At 43.0% G+C, this 23,487-nt stretch overlaps 1 protein-coding gene across 1 annotated transcript in view; it reads right to left on the minus strand.

Annotated features, from left to right (window-relative positions):
- Nucleotides 1-20,521, minus strand: part of AACS (acetoacetyl-CoA synthetase) — a 38,675-nt gene extending 18,154 nt beyond the window's left edge. The window contains exons 1-7 of the mRNA XM_027651873.1: nt 20,285-20,521; nt 17,097-17,200; nt 13,380-13,500; nt 10,808-10,921; nt 4,928-5,025; nt 1,113-1,227; nt 521-602 (exon numbers count right to left, since the gene is read on the minus strand). Of these exons, the coding sequence (XP_027507674.1) occupies nt 521-602; nt 1,113-1,227; nt 4,928-5,025; nt 10,808-10,921; nt 13,380-13,500; nt 17,097-17,200; nt 20,285-20,402 (752 nt within the window). The 5' untranslated portion in view covers nt 20,403-20,521. The remainder of the gene's footprint in view (nt 1-520; nt 603-1,112; nt 1,228-4,927; nt 5,026-10,807; nt 10,922-13,379; nt 13,501-17,096; nt 17,201-20,284) is intronic.
- Between the last annotated feature and the right edge of the window lie 2,966 nt (nt 20,522-23,487).

The following is a 23,487-nucleotide window of genomic DNA, read 5'->3' on the forward strand; positions in this document are numbered from 1 at the left end:
TCTTTGAATTGCTAATTATTTTTTTTCCTTTTCTGTCTTAAAATAAAGCATTAGTATAATCTTTAGATTGAACACAACAACACCAAAACTATAAACCTGCCCCTGTGACCAGCTACCAGTCTTAACAGTTCAAAGCAGACAGGAACAAACTGAGTCTAACCCTGGGACTCAATCATTTCCAAAAAGTGTTTAAACATGCATAATCCAAATCAGTAAGTAAGCAAAAGAAACTCTAAAAATGTCATTTAGATTATTAATTATTCAGCTCAGGAAGCTTTGTTCTCCCTACTGAATTTTGCCTTCATCTGAGAGCCAGTAATACCAACAGTGGTTTTGTAGGAGCAAAACATCTGCAGCAACCTACACTACACTTCTGTTTCCAGTATGAAGATGGACCACATTAAATCTGACTAAATCTCATTTTTTCCAAGTTCAAGAGATCAGTCAGGCAGTTTCCATAGCTATCAATATCCATCTCCTGCCTAGTTTTGGACACTCACAGTTCACAAGCTCCCATTACCTGTTTGGAATTTTGGAAATATCTATGGTTTCTCTTGAGGAGACATATGGAATCACTACCACTTTTTTTAGATCTGGAAGCCCTGAAAGAAAGAAGAAAACAATTATTTACTACACTCAGTTACATACCCAAAGGTCTTTTCTGCCTGATTGAATCATATAGTGTAATGCACGAAGTAACAGAAATAATTCTGATGCACTGAAACCCCAAAAGATTAAACTGTTATCCAAGATATAATTTCCTCAATATTGCCAGCCTTTTATGTGTAAATCTGCAAGCTCTAGTGCTTTAATACCTCTTTCATTTGTCTTCAGCAGCACTTGACTTGAGCTTAAAAACACTATCATCAGCTCCTGTTCCTCTGCTTCTACTGCTGACTAATATCTGGTGATCTATTTAAGTTAAATGAGCAGAAAACTGTTAAAATTACAGAAAGGACCACTCGGTTTTTACTCAAATCTGTTCTGAAAAATCTAAGTGACCACAGTGATACGGTAAAGAAGGAAGGACAGCAACAAGCAGTGGCAGTGCAGGCTTTGAGTGCTCACAGAACTACAGCATAACTAAGACTAGGTAAGATGCAGTGAAATACCTTTTACCACCCTCAGCAGCTTTTCCAAGTGGTTGTGCTCTTTGCCATTGTATATTACAGCTTCGACAGAGAATATAAGTTTAGGCTGAATTTGGGAAAATCTATCCAGCACACCCTAGGGACAAAGACAAAAATAAGTTAAAAAAGCCCCGAAATTAATCGCTAGGAAATCTCAGTGGATGTTAAATGCAAATTTCAATTCAAGCAAGGAGTAAGGACGGGAATTAACAGGAGAGTTGTTAAAAGACTGCCTGCTTTCATTCACACAAGATCTCCAAAGTACAACAGGTTTGTAACAATCTATTTCATGCTCCCCAAATATATCAAACAGTAATACAGAAAAAAATCCCCACGGACCACAGAACATTGTTCACTGAAGGGTCAAGCTCACAAAGCTGTCTAAGCAGCTAAAAAAGTCACCTTGAGAGTCAGCTGTAAACTCCTCTAAAGAGGACAATGATGTGAGCAGGAGTTGGGCCCCTAATTTCCTCAAAGGCCCACAGGACTCCTGGTTGCACCTGCAGGCAGGTGCTCTATGTGCCCTTGGGGTGCCTTTGACAGGGCACCAGTGTTGTGTTGGGGGTCTGAATGGGGGAAACAAACAGTCCAGTCTTGTGGGAGATGCATTTATCATAGAGTAAGGTGGTACTTCACCTGAACTGGCAGCTTTGTTTTGCTACAATTAACAAAGGAAACTAAATATCAAAATAATCTGCATATTGAACAAACACCTATGCTACCAGCAAAAACTACCACATCTCCTTTAGAATCTCTGGGGCAGGGCACATTCAAATGCTAATTTTTCAGGTGTCTCTTCCAGCTTACACTCTTTTCAGGAATTTATCACAACTATCATCCTATTTGAGATTAAAACCTTTCTGGCACTTTTTCCATGTACACTGCATGTACACAGCCTACCAGAAATAAATCGTCTTGTATTCAACAGCAAGAAGTAAATCCTTTTATTAAAAGCACTCAGATGTTCAAACCTCTCTAGCTACATTACTTGAAGCATTAAGAACTATAAGATTACTCAATATTGTAAAATTGTCAGCTAACTGTTCAAGAACAATCTCCTAAATCATGCCACAAAAGTCAGACTTGAGTTATGTGCTTACTCCTCCCAGCATTCTTTATTCTTCTGTTTTCTATTTTGTCTTCTACTTCGCAGCCAAAGCGAGAAACAAATTACCAAACTAGAAGATGAATGCAAAAACATCACAATCAAGTAATCTCTGTTAAACTTCTTTTCAAACTGGGCTCCTCAGGGTTGAAAGAAAGCCTCCTGAAAAAGCATAGCAGTCCTGTCCTAACAGCTTCCCATGGACTTTCTTTCTCTTCAGGAAAGCTCACTGAACACCACAGGTAAGGTAGAGGGATATGACTAAATATCAATATTTAACTGTCCCTGCTGAGTATGTCACTTAACAGCTTTCTGTCATATCAAAGATGCATTTCATTTTCCTTGTTCACATTGTAAGAAAATACAGTGACAATGCACTGACACTCAAATACATCAATTAGTTTAAAATAAAAATCACCAGAATCTGTTTCAGTGACAGAAGTGGTTTTCAAGAGGCCCCTAACGTGTTAGCTAACAAACTCAGAAATGCAGATTTAATGAATACATTACAGTCACTTTCCTGCTTTCTTAGGTATGTTATCATACCTACTTCTTTGTACCTTTTTCCAAGAACAGACCAAGCAGCCACACACATGTGCTGGGTGTATTTACGTATCTGTGTGTACTCATGCTGAGCACAGAGCCCATATACCCCATTTCCACACTGCCTGGTATTTAAAAGTGAAGACCAATGAGAACTAAGGGTACTCTAACAGAAGAATCAGATCTGAAGAGGAGTGAATCAGAAACAGAGATGACTCCAATACTCAGGATCTTACCAAATCTGCTAACACACTCCATTGGATTCATTAGCACTGGCAGGATCAAATCCCACAGGGCAGCCTGGCATGATACAAAGGCAATACAAACAGATGGAACATGTAATTGCTACACTGGAACTTTAATCCAACCAGATGGCTCAGCAAGGAATCACTTTCACAAAAAGCTCAGGTACAGCAGATATGGCTTGTTCAATTCCATGAGCCTCAAATCCAGTACTAAAAATTCTGCAGGACCCCACAAATGGAGCTGCACTGACTGTGCCAGGGCTCACCAAAGGTTTCTCACCTAGTTCTAAGTGCAGAGCTCCTTTATAAACTTTTATATCCAACAACTTCTCTCACACAGGTCTCAGAGCACCACTTTCCTATTAATATATGGAAATGGATTACCAGAGACAAGAGAAATGAAGCAAGAGCTGCCAAGAGTGGCATTCTGTGTGGGAGGGAGCTCACTGGTTCTCTGACAGCAGACTTCCTGAATGCTTGAAACCTTTGGATGTATGGCATTCAGAGACTGCAGTGTGTAGGCAGCTCTGAAAAGTGACATTTCTAAGCTTCAAACATATATACACAATTGGACTTGAAATGTTGAAAATGCTACACTATTTCTCAAAACACAACCAAAAAAATCTTCATTTACATTAACAGGATTAATGCAACTGCACAGAAGGAAGAATATATTTTCCTTAGGGTGGAAGCCAATATGTCTGAGGATCTCTGCTGATCTCCCTCAAGATTTTAGGGTTTGAATTCATGCCAACACATGCTGCCAAAGGAGAATAAATGATATTGATGGTACTGCTGCTCCAGGGCTAAGTTTCATTAAAAAACTATCACAAAAACTTAAAAGCTGGGCACTGAAAATAACAGCAAATCAACATGGACAGAAAACATACCAGTCCTCTGTAATGCAAGCAAAATGAACAATCTTCCCCCAGATGAGAGATCAAATCACATTGCAGAGAAGATACTCCATACTGTCATTTTCTGAGCAAGTAGAAAATATTTGTAGAACAGATTGATCGTTACATGCTGTAATGATTTTTTAATAGTTTTTTTCCAAAACATGGAATGCTGCCGCCCTCTAGTGCTAATCCAGGGAGCACATTCCACACGTTTAACCAGACACTGGAGTTAAACACTGAAATTGAGGGTACTACCTAAAAGCCTTGGTGTTCTGTGCCCTGCAATGCACAAACAGCACATTCTCCAAATGCTGTCATGTCAACTTTTAGATAGAAGAAAGGTTCAACACTCTACTGTAGAAATAATTTGTATCTGTTGATGGGTGGTAAAGACTTCCCAACGCAAGCAGAATATATTCCCAAAGCTTCTAGGGCATATCTATTTGGATGCCATGATAATGCTGTGTCTGAAATACAGCAAAAATTTATTTCTTCACTTAAGTAAACAAGGTTAGTGAGATTAGCCTGAAATTCTCCACCTTGTTGGCAAACAAAGCCTTCTGGAAAAGACCAGCTGGGATGGTGCTGAGTTTACCCACACAAGAGGAAAAGGATGGGACTGCTTAGGCAAAGAACCTGGAACATGGCTAAGCAGCCTGGGATGAAGGACCAAACTTCAGACAACTCAGTTGAACTGCTGCATATTTAATAAAATAAAAACTCACCAAGACTATGGAGTCCATCTGAAAATATTCCAACTTGAGTAGCTAAATATTCCAACATGAGCTAGTTACTCAAATCTCTAAGCTGAAAATCATTACTGACAACTGAAAGGACATGTTTGAGTTTGTGGTAGCTAGAAAAAAAATCCGGAGTACTTGGCTGTGCCAGGAGGTGGCAGCAAGACTAAAGTGAACAGAATCGATCTGCCACTTGTATTTATCACCCTCACAGTTGTCTGAAACACAGCAAGAGCTTTTCTGCACATGCAATGAGGCCACTCACGTTAATGCCAAAGTCTGGTGATGTGGAGCTCCAGATTGCACCGATGCTCGCAGCAGCCAGCATTGCTTCCACAGCATGGATGCTGTTTGGTAAGTAACCTAGGGCAGGGATGGGATGGTTAGAGATGGAACACAAAAACATCAAATCTTACAGTAAATACAATATATACAGTAGACAGATATTAAAAATTCAGAATCCTAGACTGAAGCATGATTAAAAGTTCCCCACAGAACCATAATGAACTACTTTGAAGTCAAATCAGTTACACAAGGTGCTAGAAATAAACCTATTTATAGAAATATTTGTATCAGGTTTTCTATCTAGAAGGTTACCCCCAATTTATAAGTGTTTCTGCTTAATTAATGAGCCTTTCAGGATAAGAGAGCAGCACACTGAAAAGAATAGCTGGGAGAGAAAGTTTGTGGATTGACTAGGGTACATAAGAATACAGCATATGCAAGGGAATAGAACAGGTCTGCAGGAACAACCATTGGAGAAGAAGTGAGTATCTGGAAGGAAAGGTTATAAATAGTTCAACAGCAGAGATTCAGCTTTACAAAGCTAAATGTTGTCTGGTAGACACTGCCAGAATCATAAACACCAAACAAGCAGAACCAGTGTCTCAGCTGATAAGGGAATAATACAGTGGGACAAGCCCTGGAACATTCCCACATTATTGTGGCTCTTCAGGTTTATCTCATTAGCTTGCAGCAAGATTTCAAGTTTTAAATTCAATTTATTAAGACATACAGAATAAATTAATGTCAGAAGAGTTAGAGGTTTGGTAAGCTCAACTTGAACAACTCTCCAGAAGGTGCTGGGTGGCTGAGACTGACTCTGCACTGATCAGAATCCAACCCAAAGGAAAACATGCAACTGGAATTCACAAACTATACTGAGGTAGATCAAAGATCTGCAGTTTCAGATCATCCTTCTTAAGCAACCAAAAAAAGGCACAGAACAGACCTAATTGCAGTATTCTAACACCTAACTAGAATTCAGCATTTGAAAGCAAACTTAAATGGCAATAAGTGGCAACAAAAATGCTTTCCACCTGCTTAACATCAGTGGTGAACACTGACAGATCTTGGACTGCAGGTGCACCACAAGTGCTATCAGATAGCAAACATTACCTAATGCAAGGCACCTCTCAAAGAAGATACTTATGGATGTACTTTTCAGGACAGGAACTACGATCAAGATCTTAACAGCAATTTCTGTTACATTAATTTTATCAAGCAAGAGGATGCTGAGCTTGATTTCTGCCAGTTTGTCCACAACACTTGAAGTTTACTTTTTACAAAGTTGGAAAAGGATGGATTTTTTTCAAGTCAAAAATCAGTGAAATCACCTTCTTAAACCAGCATGGCCACTTCAGTTACTCTAAGTAGCTTTGCTTTTGGAAGTAGGAACTTTAAAAACAGCATTATGACTTAAGCACAACAATTTCTGGAAAACACACAACTGTGAATAAAAGCTTCCTACCATGCTAAGATATAAATTACTCCCTAGAATTGCCTATAGCTTGTGGTGTTTTGTTCAGTTCAGTTCTTAAGCACAAAGTGCAGCAAAATCTCACGCCCATAGAGGTATTATTTATTTTGTTATTTTTCCCTTGGGGTCAAGGTTTATGAACAGGGTACAGTATCCCAAAACCTTAGAGATTTTTAAGACAAACCTTCTTCCCTAAGTGATAATTTGAAATATATGAACCTGAACAGATTAAAATGTCATTTTGTGTGGCAAAAGCAGTTCTTTAATTGATGCCAAGTATTTCTACTGAGCATTTCTTAGATGGGATGATCAGGGGGCCAGAGTGCAACAAAAACTGAAAGATCTCTCTCCCTGCTTTGGAGCAGTTGATACCTTGCCATATCTTACAAGCTTCAGTTCTATTATAAGCAATCCTCCTTTTCACCACTCCCACACAAAAGCCCTCAAGGCAAGAACACAAGTCTTTGCTAATTATTGTGAGCCAGACAATTAAATCATTAGTTTCATTTGTCAGTTGGCTTTGAGGTGGTGGTTGAGTTTTGGAGGATACCAGCCAACACTGCCCAAAGGTATGAAACGTGTACAGCAACTTACTCTGCATTTCTCTATCTACCCAATCTCTGCAGGCAGCCAGATCACTGAGATTTCACATCTGTCCCAACACCAGGTATTATGAATAAAGATGCTTCTATTCTGACCAGAGATCCTCCAAACACAGCAATGTAAGAGCTCCTGTTACTTTTCTCTCAGCAGCTCCCAACCCTCAATGACACAGACTACTTCTCCAGCCAGTTTTTCAGATTAAAACAAGATTCTGAGAAATAAGAAAGATTATTATAAAAATTGATTTCTCCCTCTCTCAGATCTGAGTTGAGCAGACAAAGCACAGCAACTGCCATGTGTAAAGCTCCCTGCATTTGACTGCACCCCTTGAGATACCAGCTTACTCCTCAAAGCACCCTGTGGGCTGACAGGTCCCAAGGGTCTAAAATGGGACAAAAAACTGCATGAAAAAACAGTTGAACTGAAACCCTGCATCAGAGACTTTGAGCATTGAACTAATGCATCAGGAGGAAGCAAATAGAGAGCTACAACTAAAACATCTCAGTGGCTTATACTACTGAACTACACCAGCTCTCAAACAGAAGAGAATTCAAAGACCAGTTTCCCTTTTCAATGTTAACATAGCATTTCATATTCCTGTAGGACTTGAAAGTTGGACATCCTACCTAACATTACTGTGGCCTGAGACTATTAGTAACATGTTAATCTCCTTACAAAGCTAGCTTTAAAACCCACGTAAGCAACTCGGGCTAATACAGTTACTATAGATAAAATACCAGCTTTAAACAATATTATTCATCCATGTTTTGTTGAGGATGTTTTTGTGTGAACACATGGGGAAGATTAGATTGTTTTTAACTGCTGACTTGTAACAGAGCAAAGCTGGCTACAGGGATATAATAGAAGCAACATATCCAGAGATGAGAAACACACTCCCAGGTTTATTTTATTCCTGTTTCAGTCATTGTTACTCGCCAAACAGATGGCCAGGGGGAGACCAGGAGTACCTCACATGTGGATCTGTGCAGCTTGCACCTATGTCTCTTCCAACTGCTCAAGCATCACTGACAGTACTGCAAGACATCTTTAGAGGAAGAAATATTTCACCACACACCTGCTTCAATTATGTTTACTATTAAGTTTCCATCTCCTTAGTGATGGAAAGGGAAGACTAGGATGAAATCAAGCTGAAAGAGTGCTGACACTGCTGCCTGTCCACCCACATTCACCCACCTCCAACTTTAACATACTATTACTGTCATGATGCAACCACAACTTGCATTGAACAAACTAGGGGATATGTTAAGTGTAATGAAAAATTAAAGTAGTCTTGTCTTAGAGGCAGTAGAGCATGGGGATGAAGTCCACAGGAAAACAACATTAAAAAGCTCTCATGTGTGATTCTAACAGCTCAAGATGTTAAGAGAAAGTGTTAAAGGGCATCAGAACCTGACAGGCTCGCTAAGTGTTAGGTAGCTGAAATAAAATTAATAGAATATCTCCCTTCTATTTAAAAGTTGATTTTTCAGAAGCAGTAGAATCATGCCCTGTGTTACTGCTATAAACCACATGAAGAATCACCCTTCCCTCTGCCATCTGCTATAAATTTTGGAACAAATTAAGTGCCAGCAGATTTTGGCAAGCTTCAGAGAGCCTGACCTTTGATACCACAAAAGGACATAGGACTCAAACTTTCCCACCCAATACTTCAATTATCTTCCCCAGCTCATTTTGGGAAGCCTCAGTCTCTGACTGCAACGTTACAGTTCAGCTCTTCCAAGGATTGCCAGTATCCTCTGGTATAGGAGAGAAACACATGAAAGAAGTTGAAACCCAATGCAAGGAAATATATATATCTAAATAATGGGATTACTGTCAAAAATCCCATTGGATTTCTTTCACAGGGAAGCTCTCCCTAGATGTGGGCTCCTGCCCAAGGCAAAGCAGGGAGCCAGGATCACGGGACTAGGGGCACCAGGGGAAGGGAAAGAACGGGAACTGTGCAACAGCTCAACTGATACAGATTCCTCTGACTGAAGATTACAAGGAAAAGAGTCTCCCCAGCCAGGGTAAGAGGGCAGAGTGGAAAAATGCAGAACACAAAAAACTGCCCAGAAGAAAACACATACATGAAGACTCCAAATGTAAAAAGCTCTACCTGAGCCCAAAACCACACTGTGATTTTAAGGAAAAGAGGCTGCCTAGATTCATTAATCTCTTTTGTTACCAAAAGTAAAGGGTTTTGTAAGGACTCCAAGCCTACAATGCCAGACTTCTTCCACAAACCAACTGCAGCTGTTCATAAAGATATGCTTAAGATATTGAAATGATCAAGGGGCCCCACTCCACACAGATCCCTGGTCCCTGCAGCAGCCAGGCAGTCGTGCTAAACAAGATAGTCATTAATTAAAAGGAATTGTTACTAAAGTCATAATAGTAGCACAATTAGCAGCACAGACTACAGCTATGTTTTCAAGAGCATGTTTTCTCCAGCTACAGAGTACATGCTCTGTTGCTCCTCAACAAGTGGTCAGATAAGAACATGACAAGTGTTAAGATTGAAAATGGAGACAAAATTAGAGCATCTAAATCTTCACTCAGACAAGCCTCAACTTGACTGGGTGGTTCATACCCAATTAAGGATTTAGCTCTAATTCTGTGTTAAAAATCAAGCCACCAGCTGTGATAATTAAGTGCTCAGTTACCAGTTCCAGAGAATATTTCTACCATATGTGTGAAATGAGCTCTGAGTTTATTTCACATTTTCAGGTCATACTTATGGCTTTAAAAAACACACCCTTGTGGTTTTCAAGATACAGGTTCAAGTTTGTAACACAGAGAAAACAAACCAACAGTTTCATCACTTGGGATTTGCATCACATAAGAATTTACACATACTTGGGATAATGGCCAAGTATTGCTCAAAAACATGTGATTCCCGTAGTACGATGGATACACACACCAGAACTTCCAGGTAGGAGTCAAAGAGCTTCAAGGATATTGCAGTTCTGACTGGCACTATGCTGAGAAAACTAAAGAATTACAGAGCACATGAAGTAGAGATGAAGCAGCTCAGCTGGAAGATCAAAACCAGCAATTCAGAAATAAATGAACCGAGACCAGCTTGAGTAACCCCTTTCCATGCCTGGACTGTACAAGCCATTCACAAGACAAAAAACTGTTTACAGAGAAAAATCTACATCACAGTCTTATGACTGCAGAGTATCTGGTGAGATACTGAAAGGATCACAGGGCTCTAAGCACTGATCTTCACACTGGTATGACTTGAAGGCTTACTGCCCACCAGCTGTTCACCCCCACCACTCTGGAGGAGATTCCTCCCAAAGGCCCTGGTGGGAGGAGGCAGTACAAGTCCACTCCTCAAGACCTGCAGTTCACAGAACACCAGATTACCCAGGGCTGTAGGGTCAGGAATTGCCAGCTGGCACCAGAACAACCAACCTGGGACCATGATTTCCCAGACTACCCCTGACTAAATATGCCAGACCTTGTGAGTTAAAGCTCAGAAAGATGGAAAGTCTCTCACTTCTGCTTCCACGGGAGTGTTTACGAAGCAGACCTTAGTGAAGCTTTGAACGAGGTATTTTTCTTCCCCCTTCAGTGCTAGAGAACCTGCAGGCTAATCCAGGTTCCTTCCCTCTAGAAGTATATTTCCTACAAATGTAAATACAGCAGCATAAGGGTCTTTTCTTTAGAAAGTTCCTGTGAAATAGTATTTCATATTCAGGTTTCTATAACTCAACTAGCCACTTGCATATTTAAAGCAATTCCACCTCCTGACCTTTAAAAAAAACTACTCACCAACAACTCTGTCTCCTGCTTTTACTCCCATCTTCCTCATGGCTGCAGCATACAAAGCTACAGCTTGTCTCAGTTCTTCAAAAGTAACTTTCAAGATTTCTTCTTTGCCTTCCCCTGAGGAAAGAAAATTAAAACAGTCAGTCAGAAATTAGGTATTGTAACATAAGCAGAGTCTAGTACAAACAAGTAGTTCTGGAAGAATACAAAGCAATTTTAAGATAAGAGTTTCCACTAATATTTCTACTTTTTGCTTGTTAAGTTCCTCTTCTGCTTTTCTTTTTAGTGGGAATCAAGTATTAATCAGTGGTATTCATTCAAAAGGCACAAGGACATTTCTAAAAATAGATACATCTGCAAAAACCACAAAATATTCACTGGAGAAAGGTGTGTACTCATGGTAAATAGACTGCACTCACCAAGACTAATGTCTAACACAGAAATAACATCATTTTTCCCTTTTTGCTCAGTTCTCTCATTAGCTCTAGGAAGCAGAATCCAGCTGCCAAGTTTAGGTTATATTACAGTAAGTCACTATCCAGAATATCATGCACATATAGGCCTGACTTTCAATACACTTTTAAACACCTGCCTTTGCCAACATAGCACAAAGCAAATAAACTAACCTGGACTCCATTCATCTCTGAAAGGATCTGCAGGGTGTTTTCACTTTTGTACTGAATGTCAGATGTTACACAAGCTGTTAATAAATCACTTGCGAAACAAAAAGAACAAATCTAAATGTTATGAAAGGGAATATTTGTCATCTTAAAGGTCCCTTCCTGTACTTCCTCAATGTGACTCCTGCAAACCACTTGGCCTGTCCTGTTTCCAGTATCCAGGAAACACATATGCCAAGGATGTCACAAGAAAGGTGAGCTGCATACCCTGTTACTTGGTCCTTGCAGAACAGCTGCCATCAGTCTGATTGCCTTAAGCAGGGAACAGTATTTTTTAATCTTTTGCCTTCTTAGAATTTCATACCAGTAAATTTGGACTTACAGAGCAAGGGAGCAGGTCATGATGCAAAACAACACAAGTCCACATAACGTGTAGTTCATAAACTGAGCAGGGGCTGCCAACAGAGTCTGTGTTCCCACAGAACAACAGGAAATGGGACTCTGATCTTGCTTCATGATTAAGGCCCCAGGAGAAGGGAATCACAAAAAGGACTCACTGCAGGAACCAGTGACAAGTGAAATTGTTTAGGCACGTTACAGTTGCATTCCTGTGCTCTAGAACACCCACATTGCTCCCACAGACTCATCCCTAGGGAACACAAACCAGGTTCCCAAACCACCACTCTGACCTAGGAGCATGGGGTTAACAAAAAATACTCTGACTTAAGAGGTCTTAAGAAGATTAAACACAGCAGGAGGTCATGAAAGAAATGCAGGTGGAAGTCTGTTCACCACAGATGAGCCAACGTGTTCACTCCAGTACTGATTCAATAATCAACTAGAAAATAATTTTGCTCTTTTTGGTGTCATCACCTGTGATTATGTGACACAAAATAGTGAATCTCCAGTACAACCTATGACTCCCTGTAGATCTTGCTTCTTGTTGGAGACAATTCACTAAACTGATAATAATTCCTTCAGTAATTTGAAGTGACAATATTTAACTCCCCTTTTTAAACAGCTATCAGAAGAGTAACATACATGTAAAACCAATTCCTATGTATCTGAAAATTAAGACTTTTAACACCTACACAATCAAACGTGCTCTGGGAACACAGACAGTTACAGGAAGTCCTTGGCAGATGAAATGAAGTTTTCTTAGAATGTAATTAAGGTAGTTGAGGTCCTGCTATGTTTAGCAGCACTCAGTATTTGAGGTATTATTTCACATTTGTCATAAACACTTGCCTTCAGGAAGTATTTTGGCACTGTTGCTGATATTGTCTCTCCCACCCTCTTCCTATGCTTTTTATTTTAGGAATATGAAGGACTACATGGGGTGTAGGTATGAATTAACTCTGTTTTTGACAATACAGAAAGGACAGTTATGTGCATGGGGGACTTGCAATTTCACTTGTCTGGAAAACTAAACTCAGTCTTAATTTTTTGATTACACTGAAGATAAAAGTGTAGTAAAATCTGTGCATAGCCATAAGGATGGTAACGTTGAGATACAGAGAAGGGACTTTTATTGTCTGCTGACTTTGGTAACTTTAAAAACCAGATTCTAATCTGTTAGATGAGATTATCTTCTGTGCAGGTGTGTGAGTGCTTCCTTAGGGAGCTGTGTTCTGAGCTTCCCCTTTGCTGGACCTAATCCTTATCATAAGACTGAACAAGCAGTGATGCTTCTTAGTAGCTTAAACAATGAACAATGGAGTCTTGCAGCTCCTTAGCAGAGGACACGATGCACAACTATTGTGTAGCTGTTAAAAGCACATTTTTCTGGGTTTTTTTTCAGAGTTGTATCACAGATTGTGCAGAGTTACTGATCATACTACCCTCTTTTCTCCTCACCCAAACCAGTTTATTTCAAGGTTTCAATCATCAGAGCTGTTTCACAAGGCCTAGTCCTGTGAACTGTAAATAAATATAAGCCAGTAATTTTTTCTTACTTGCTGCATACAGTGCAATCTTGTCATTGTCCTTGTGCTTCAGGAGATTCTCTGCATAGTTCAGACGGCTGCCCTTAAACCATTCCGGGACATCTGCAATACTTTTGGATGTATCAACCACCTGGAAAGAATACATAATACATTCCTGGAAAACTCTAAGATAAGTTTCTTTTTCAGAGAAATCAGCTAATTAATTCCAAGCTCTTTTTAGACTGTATTAGGCAAGAATCATTTCTCCCAGCTTAGAGATGGCAGGTAGACACTGAATCCTGTAATTACTGGCCTGGAAAGATTAATTATTTGTCAACTGTCACAAGCAAATACGTCATTACAACTAAACTTAAAGAAGTTCCTTGCTGACAGTTCTACCTTTGGACCAGCCTTTAATACACAAGCAAAGCAAACCACTGTGACAACATCCAGGCCACAAGGCACAGGCAAACCACAATGACCACTGGGATTTAGCCTCTGGGAACACCCCAAACAGGGGCTGAGCTGCAGTATATGGAAACTCTGTCACAGGACTTACTCCCCAGCCTCCCTCTTAGGAAGGTGTGAGCACCCACCCTTCCCCAGCATGAGTCACAGGGTAGAGAGACCAACATCAGGAACTCAAACAATTGTAATTCAAAATAATGAACTGTGTAGTCAAATGTACCCAATTCTCCATGCTTTAGAATTAAGAGGGTCCAACAACACAATAAACCAATATTAAGTAACTCCCCATTTAGGACTAGGACGTACAAAGAACTGAAAAATGCAATGAAAAGCCATCAAAAATACATTGAGCTGAAATAACTTCCCCATCTTGAACTAATAAAGCCTCAAAGTACTAATATACCCCTTGATCAGTCACAGTTAAGACTATACCTCTAAAACAGTAATAGATATAAAGAGCCCCTAAGCATTAGCCTCAAAGCTCTAAACTCCTTCCAAAATGCACCACTGCTCAGCAGCACATGTATTTTGAAATCTTTAAATAGAAACTTTATTTTATAGATGTGTTTTTGAAAGCTTCAGTTTATACCCTCAGGTTCTCTCGTGGACTGCACATACATTATAAAAACAGCATTCCTTCAAATCAATTGAAAGGCTCTTCTGAAAGCCAGGCAGAGCTCAAAATACCTCCCATTCCAGAAAACCTAATGGTTTTGTGCTTTGAGATGGGCAGTGTATGTATTGCTGGAGGCAATCCTAAAATTAATTTATAAGCCAACGTAAAGCTCATGTGGAAGTGCTCTACTGCATTACTTTATTTCAAATGTATTTTCTAAAAATGGGAACTCATGTAGATTTCTTCACTCCTAACAAATAAAAATTGAGTTGTAACATTTACATTTTATCAACTCAGGCTGCAAAAATATTTTTTATATACTAACATATATTACTGCATCAATTAGAAGCTCCTCTTAGATCTGACTCATTTATGACTTCCTTAGCTTGAAGAAAAGTGAGCAGAATGTTTTCCAGGACAAGATCCAACACAACTATTTTTTCCTGAAGTGGAAAAAAAAAATCCTTTAAAAAGCTTCAAAGAGCTCCACTAGCACAAGGTGCTGAAATCATATAATACTTGATGCTCCAGTATTTTCTCCCCAGGTAACACCTGTGACTCCTAGTTAATACCCTGTCTTTGCTAGTGGTACTTTGTGATATGAACAACCTGATCTCTGGCTTAGAGGCCCCTGCACAGGACCAACAAACAGCTGTCAGGTGTTTCTCATAGCAAAAAGAAATAGATTCTACATTCCTCATTTAAAATCAGCTACTTGTAACTTGACAGGCCAATGCCAAAGCTGCCATGTCAGTGTAGCTTTGCACACTGCAAGTACCCATGTTCTTTTCACAAGTGACACAGATATTGATTGCTACAGAGCGACAACAGCATGTCTACATCAAATATTTAAACTTAGTAAAGGTTTTAAGTAAAACACTGGCTGCTCATATTATATGTACACAATGTAAAATGTAAATATTTTATTGTTTTTCTTTGAATTACCTGTGCAAGTATAAACTGTTCCACTGGCTGGGAACAAAGGAGTTAGCTCTGGTTCATGAAAAATCTTATTTACCTCAAAGCATAATGCTTACTTCCAATAGACAGCCAGGATCAAGCTGTAAGGTACCTTAAATCAAGCTTCTCAGCTCTTTAGCTACCACAGACCAGCTCAGTTACTGTGACCTTCCTTCCCTCCTGACACACAACAGAAATGGACCAACAGCAAGTCAGCAAAGCTGGAGTCAAGCCTTGAAGCTGACACTGAGGGAAAGGCAAACAGCAACAGCCATAACAAGTGACTCAGTATCTTCTACAGTCCTTGTCCACCAGCTGACCCTCCCTCTCCTGTCTCAAGACCTGACATCACAGCAAGATCACTACAACACAGGCCTGCAGCTCACAAGAAATCTAGTTAAAGCCTTTCTAAACATCCCCATCTTCTTGCTACTCATCCCCAGGAAACATCCATTTTTAGGGCACCATCCCCTGCTCCAGTTTCCCTCCAATTCATCAGCCACTGTTGGCATCTGGAGGGACTGACTTCCAGAAGTACCAGTCCTGTAAGGCAAGAGAGCAAGTGTTACTGTCCAGCTTGCTCTGAACTGCTTGTTCAAAACAATTTGAATTCATGTGGAAATTTAGGATAGACTTGCTAGGAGCACAGAATATGTAGAGAAAATAGACAGTACCCAAATTCAACCTGGCAAGATTTTGAGTTACCATCTACAGAAAATGTAAAGATTAAGTGTTTACAGTCTTCAGACTATACACTTCAAAGCAGGCTAGTTCTTAAATTCTTGATGAATTCACTCCTCTAAAGGATGAGTCACATTAAGATACCTGAAAAAGCAGTTTCATGGCAGGAAGAACCACTTGATCTATCACATCAGTACAGAAATTCATAAAACAGAAGGAGAACTCAAAAGAAACTTACCAGTCCCTTCTGAAGGACTGCCAGTACTCTGAGGGTTCTTGGAACAGATGGCCTCCAGGGATTAAGAAACAAGTCTGGTCCTCCCCACTAAGTCCCAGGAAGGTTCCACTGCATCAATCTTTCGAAGCAATCAACCCATCATCTTCCTCAGATGGAAAACTACAGGGTGATGTTGATATCCTACACTAGGATTATAAAAGGGCTTCAGCTTTGCCCTCTATTTGCAAGAGCTTCAGAGTCACCTTTATCCCACAGCAACTCTGGGGCACACTCTAGTGTTGCACCGTGACAGTGTTCAACCACTACCATTCCCTCAAATATTTCAAGCCTGATTGCAGAGCTTCCAAAACCAGTTCTACAAAGCCAGAGAGTAACAGGTGTGCTTATCAGGTAAGCTGACTCAGGGAAGTCAAACATGAACTTGACAGCACGCCAGCATTTACAAAACCAAGGTGGTATTCTACCAGCACAATGCTAAAGCAGAAGACAGGTATTGGTAGGCTCCTCACAAGAAGCCAGGAATGATAACGTGTGCAAGAGCACATGAACACAAGGACACTACAGCAGAAATGCTTAGGACAATAAAACTTGAGGATTTCACTGTCCTAAAGCGTACCAGCAACAGAACACCACCATCCACCACACAAGGAAGGTCAGGACTTGACATCTAAGAGATTCTTTATATCACTTGCAAGAGTTCAAAAAAGAGGTCAAAAGACTGAGTGTGAAACCACTTTATTTACTGTTTGTGTTGCACTTACTGTAAGATAAACACTCAACTTACCTCATCATACAGGCGAGAGCATACGATGTTACTGTACTTCCAGAATTCCGCCCAGAAGTCTGAGTAGGATTCCACTGACCACTGGTATAGGTCATCATAGTTGGCTGGAAGTAATAGATACGTGTCAGCACTATGCAGATAATTACAGGAATTCAGACAAACTACAATTAGGGATGTCCTGGATAAAGAAAATTTGTGGCTAAAACAAGCAGGAAGGTAAATCTGACCACACAGAGTAGATGACTTTAGCTCAAGGTAAGTGACTATAGCAGAGTTTACTTGAACCTGAACACATGGCATCCCTTCACCTGACTGTTACAAGCTATCTGCCACCACAGAGACAGAAACCTTTCCTAGTAACTGTTTCCTCCTACATCAGTGCAGCTGAAGATCAAACGGTCAGAGTCCCGTCTGCTGACACTTTCACTCCCTTATCATATCGACAGGATATGTTCACACAGCAAAAGATACACAAGGCTTCCTGAGAAGGGACACTTGCTATACGGTTCTAGTCTGGGGCCAAAGACCTCTGAGAGCTCAGTGACACAGGGATTATGTGACACTCATTGTCCAACTGTGGTATCAACAGGACTGTTAGAGGAAGCATGCCTAACTTGCAGTAAATATGGGGTCTGACAGTCTGCAGCTTACCTTTTCATGCTGGAAAAGCATGAATGAAGTGAAACAAGATGTTTAGTAGCTAGATATTAAAGATATTATATGATTGTGAGGCCAATGAAGCAACCTGAGGAATGCATAAGAAAACCCCACAACTCAAACTAAATACCAAAATTCAGTGTGTAAAACAGTTCTAAGTATGAATAACTGAAGCTGATGCCGCATCACCAGCTTGAAAGTGACATTTCCTCATCATGTCCATGCTGTCTGAAGCTGTGCCAACAACCAATTAAATATGAATATCTGCCATCAGTGAGAATAAGTTTCCTGCTCTGCCAACTGTGTGCCCTATTTGATGCTTTCAGCTAAACCACCCAGAAGCATTTTCACCAATTAGCTTTGGTTTGTCATCCTGTTATCCAGCCAATTGCTTCAGAAGCCAGCTTGCATCCTCTTCCTACAAAGAGGACACCTTCCAGCTTTGTAAGAGAAAAACATTGAGAACTACCTCTGCACTGTTACACATGGCCACTACAGCAGGTTCCTCATCCAGTCTGTCCCTTGAACATTTTATTCCACCTCGACCCTTTCCATCAGTGTGAGATTATTCCATAGGTGTTACTGACATAGACACAAAGGCAAAGACTTCTCCATAAATCATGTTTTGCCTACATATTGCCTCAATCCCAGACTCCTACATACCCTTTTTACACTCCACCCCAGTTACTATCTTGCACATCACACATCAGCTGTGTGGAGATAAAACTTTACCCAAGAAGAGCTTAAGTTGGCATCTCCCCCTTCAAAACCAAACTGCACCACATGCTCCAAATAATTTGATAAATGCAAAAAGATTCAAGTCACTACTAATTTGGTTTCTCACAGCATGAAAAGTTTGTTCTGTTTTGTCTATACAGTTTGTTCCAAGTAAGCATCACCACACAAGTCCTTCAGGGCACAGGCCTGTTACTCAGCAGTTAAACATTGCATCTTATTACTACACTTTTAGGGCCAGGCAGAGCCATGCTGCTTAAAGGGCTATACTGCCCTTAGCTCTCCTCAGAGAGTCCACATCTTAAGGTCATATAAAGTATCCATTATTTGCTGTTGAATAGCACTCAGGCCAGTGAACACCAGTGCAAACCTAATGGAGGCTGACAAAGGTTTCTACATATGCAGAGCAATCCACTTTCCAATGGAGAAAGCCACTTCAAAGTGGGATGAAAAGAGTTCTAGTTGTTTCAGCCATAAACACAGGCAGCCCATCTGAAACTGCATTCACTCTTGATCATATGAGTACCAGTTACATCACATTTCACTCAGGAGTTGGCTAAAACACTGTAGTAACTTGCTTCCCATCCAGCAGGAGAGTTAGACACTCTCCATTTGCCTTCCCAGGGGAAATCACCAGCAGTCAAAGTAATGACCTGGTTTGCCTACATAGCAATCAAGGTGAGGAATTGTTTTCTGGACATGAACTGCAGGAATCACTATATACACTGCTACCACTCCAGAATGTCTCTGCTCATACCACTGACATCTATACTGGACTGAAAGGATCACTTACCAAAACTATTCCCTTCATCCCTCATCAGACAAGTGATCACAGGAAACCTACACAAGCAACCTAGCCCTCAAACACTTAGGAAGAGCAGACACCATAAAACAAGCTAGTCAGAACTGGAGGGTTTGACCCACACATGCACTGAAGTTCACCTCGTCCATGATGTGGCTGAGCTCACACAGCCAGAACCACTGATACCCTGGAGACATGACCTACAGTCAGCAAGCATTGACAAACTGATGTTCTGGGTTGAAAACACCCCTGGAAGTCCAACCCCTGCTCAAAGCACAGCTCATCCCAAAGACAACACGTTGTGTCCAAGTCAAAGAACCACACACACCTATTTACAGCCATACAGGTATTCCTGCATAAGCACAAAGCAGAGCTTGCAGTTCACAAGCTTTGACAGATACATAGCAAAAAACCCTTATCTTCCACCACTGAACAAGCTTGGGCATCACCTTTCACCTCCCAGCGTACCTGAATATTACAAAAACATACTCTCCCTAATCAAAGATGCACATGGCCTTAACTTAAATCTCACACACCTATGTCACTAAAGCATCATACCAAGGCTTACACTAACCTCCCAGCCATGGTGGCAGTGATCCTGCCTTCCCACATCCCTTTAAAACACCAAGTCACCCCAGTGCTGCTCCTGGCCCCAGCAGCTCCCTGCACACCGGGAGCCGCCGCAGGTAGCGATGCCGGCGCTGCCTGGGCTGACATCCAGCCGCAGCACCAGGCGCAGATAAGGCTGCTTGCCTTTCCCACCAGCATGTACCTTCACACTCAGCGGATGCTGCCCCGGAGGCCTCCGGCTGAGGCTCCAGCAGAGCATCCCGCCTGGACCACTGTGCCCCTCCTGCGCCGGGGGATGCCCGCACGCCCAAGGGATGAGAGACTTGAGGGGTAGGAGGACGGCCCCCAGCCCCACCGCGGCCCCACAGTGAGGCCAGCCCGGAGAAGGCAGAGCAGCGCCCGCCCGCCCCCGCCCTGCGCTCACCCAGGCGGATCCCGCAGCTGCTGGCCACGGCGGCGCGGAACCGGTCCATGTGGGTGTTGCGTTTGGTGTCCGGCTCCCACATCACCTGCGACTCCATGATCTCGGGCTCACGCGACATGGTGGCGGCAGAGGAGCGAGACAAGCACCGTCCGTCCCGCGGGGCTCCGGTAACGGCGGTACCGCCCGAGAGACCCGCACACCCGCCTCGCCTCGGCGCTCACTGCGGCCCCTCCTCCGCGCGCACCCTTTAAGGCGCCGCCGATCGCCTCACTCCGTAACCTTCCGCCGCGGGGAAAAAAGTGCGGGGCGTCGCGCCCCGCCCAGCCCGCCCAAGGGGCGGCGAGGACCTGAGGGACCGAGGGCAGCTGGGCCCGGGAGGGGCGGCGGGGCCGGGCCGGTGCCCGCCAGGGCAGTGCGGGGTCACCCGCTCCACCGGCCCCGGGAGCGCGGGCACAGAATGAATGGGGGAGCGGCCGCGCCGGACACCCGGGAGCCGGCGGTCGGTCCCTGTCACCTCTAAAGGTCACCAGACGCCGTGAGGGCACCGGGAGGAACCATCCCTTCGCGCTTCTCACCGGATCTCTGAGAAATCACCGCCGCTCTATTAATTTCCTTTTTTTCCCCCACCCCCCCCTGAAAAAGTCGCAACAAGTGTCTTTGACCTAAAAATTAGGCAAGAAACGCGTCTTTCCACGGCCTCACCATCCCAGCTGCGCTTGTGTAACCCTCCCTGCCTGCACAGCTTGCACCTTGGATTAAAAGCTACTATTGCTGCTCTGCTTTCCGAGTGTGACCTCTGCTAGTGGCTGTCACGGTGATTTCAGCCAAGAATTGCCATTAATGAGGCACTTAACTATGTGAAATTCACTACTGGATTCGGTGATCTTAAAGATCTTTTCCAGTCTAAACGATTCCACGGGGTATCCGTGCTGCTTATGTAACTTATTTTCAAGGTCATGATTTCATTTCTAATCCATAGAAGCCTCAAAAGAGGGGACTTTGATGATAAATTATATACAGGCATATTGTATATGAAAGTAAAATACATGTAGTAGATCGTATACTTGCTCTAAATTTCATTTAGATTTTTGTGCTACCAGAATGCAAGTACTTTATTAAATGTGGAGACCATGGAAACGTGATTTAAACAGTCCACAGTTTATTTGCCTAGAGACAGATGTTACATCTGGCATATTTTTAAATAACTCTCCCCAGAGCTATAGGCCTTGGGGAGGCTGGGGTGGAATGGGGACACGTTATCTGCCTGTCGTGCCTCCCTTGCCTTGGCAGCACTCAGAGGTCAATGGAAGTGTGAAATCCACAGCCAGACACCTGCCAAGAGATAAGGGAGAAGGCAGTACAGGAGTGGACTTGGGATCCACAGCCTGTGGAAGGGAAACTGGCTGGAGAACCCATCTCTCTGTGACTTTTAACTCTTTGTGTTGTGAAGGTGTTTATGACACTGACAGTGTTAACCTGTGTGGGTACGACACTAGTACAGGACATGCAGGGCAGCATCCAGGAGGGTTTTGCCTCCTGCCCCACCACAGACCTCAGACCTCATGCAGCCCCTCCACACCATTTCCCCCCAGCTGACAAACAGCCTGCCCTGCTCCGGGGGTACAGGTGAGCTTTGGGACAGGACTGGAAGCCAAGCTGTGGTTCCTGTGGCACCCTCACCACTCTTTTCCCAAGGGGGTCACAGCCCAGGAGGGCGGACACGAGGCCACCCACTGACCCCTGTGCTCGGCACTGGTGAGGCCACACCTCGAATGCCGTGTCCAGTTCTGGGCCCCTCAGTTCAGGAAGGACATTGAGGTGCTGGAGCAGGTCCAGAGAAGGGAACAGAGCTGGTGAAAGGTCTGGAGCACAAGTCCTATGATGAGCAGCTGGGGGGGCTCAGCCTGGAGAAGGAAGCTCAAGGGGGACCTTCTCACTCTCTACAACTCCCCAAAAAGAAGTTGTAGCCAGGTCGGGGTTGGTCTCTTCTCCCAGTAAATAAGTGACAGAATGAGAGGACATAGTCTCAAGCTGCACCAGGGGAGGTTTAGCTTGGACAATAGGAATAATTTCCCCGCAGAATGAATGATTAGATATTGGAACCACCAAGGAGGCCATGGAGTCACCATCCCTGGAGATGTTAAAGGAAATATTGGATGTGGCACTCGCTGCCACGGTCTGGTTGATATGGTGGTGTTGAGTCACAGATTGGACTTGATGTTCTCAGGGGTCTTTTCCGACCTAATCGATGCACGGATTCCGTGACCCGCCACCGCCCCTCAGGGCCGGGCAGCCCCGCCCCGCGGACGGATCCGTGCGGCGCACGGCGGCCGTGACGTTGGCGCGTCTGATTGGCTGCGGCGTGCCTGGCCCCACATCAGCCCAGAGCGCGCTCTCCTCGCGGCTGGGCTGACGGGGGAAGAGCCGACGCCACGGAGAACCAATCGGCGCACAGCTTTCTCAAGCCCCTCTCTCTGCCGGCCAATGAGCGGCCGGATCGGGGGAGGTGTGCCCAATGGGAGCAGGGCTCTCATGCCGCACGGTGGGAGGGGTGGGGGTCCCGCCGTGGGTCCCCTCAGCGCCGGAGCGATGCCGAAATTGCCCGTTTTAAGATAAAATGCACAGAATCGCAGAATCAGTTAGGTTGGGAAAGACCTCTGAAATCATCGAGTCCAACCCGACACCACCGTGTCAACCAGACCACGGCACTAAGTGCCACATCCAGGCTTTCCTAGAAAACCTCCAGTGACGGTGACTCCACCACCTCCCTGGGCAGCCCGTTCCAATGTCTAATCACCCTTTCTGGGAAGAAATTCTTCCTAAAAGCAGCAGCAAAACAGCTGCTTCCCCCACCCAGAGCAACCTGGCCTTCTAAAAAGAAAATGAGCAGCCAAATTACCTGAGAAGAGACCCAAAAGTCCTCTCGCTGAGCTGAAAAAGGTGTTTAAAAAGGACTGACGCAGTCACAGCTCAGGGAGGAAGGGATGTGCTGGGATTTGATGATAAAACCAGGGCTTTTAGGAAAGTCTGACAGTGCTTTTATCCTATTAACAGCAGTTTTACTATTGCATCCTTACTTAGAGTGGGTTATGCATCCAGGTTCCTTGCTTTCATTCCAGCTTTGCTTTATCCAAATCAGTTTTTCCCTCTTTCAAAAGTGACTTTGGAAAAATGGGAAGAAGGAAAATAAAATAAATCTTTAA

Source organism: Corapipo altera, unplaced genomic scaffold (assembly GCF_003945725.1).
Source record: "Corapipo altera isolate COAL_440 unplaced genomic scaffold, ASM394572v1 67, whole genome shotgun sequence".
Lineage (NCBI taxonomy): Eukaryota > Metazoa > Chordata > Aves > Passeriformes > Pipridae > Corapipo > Corapipo altera.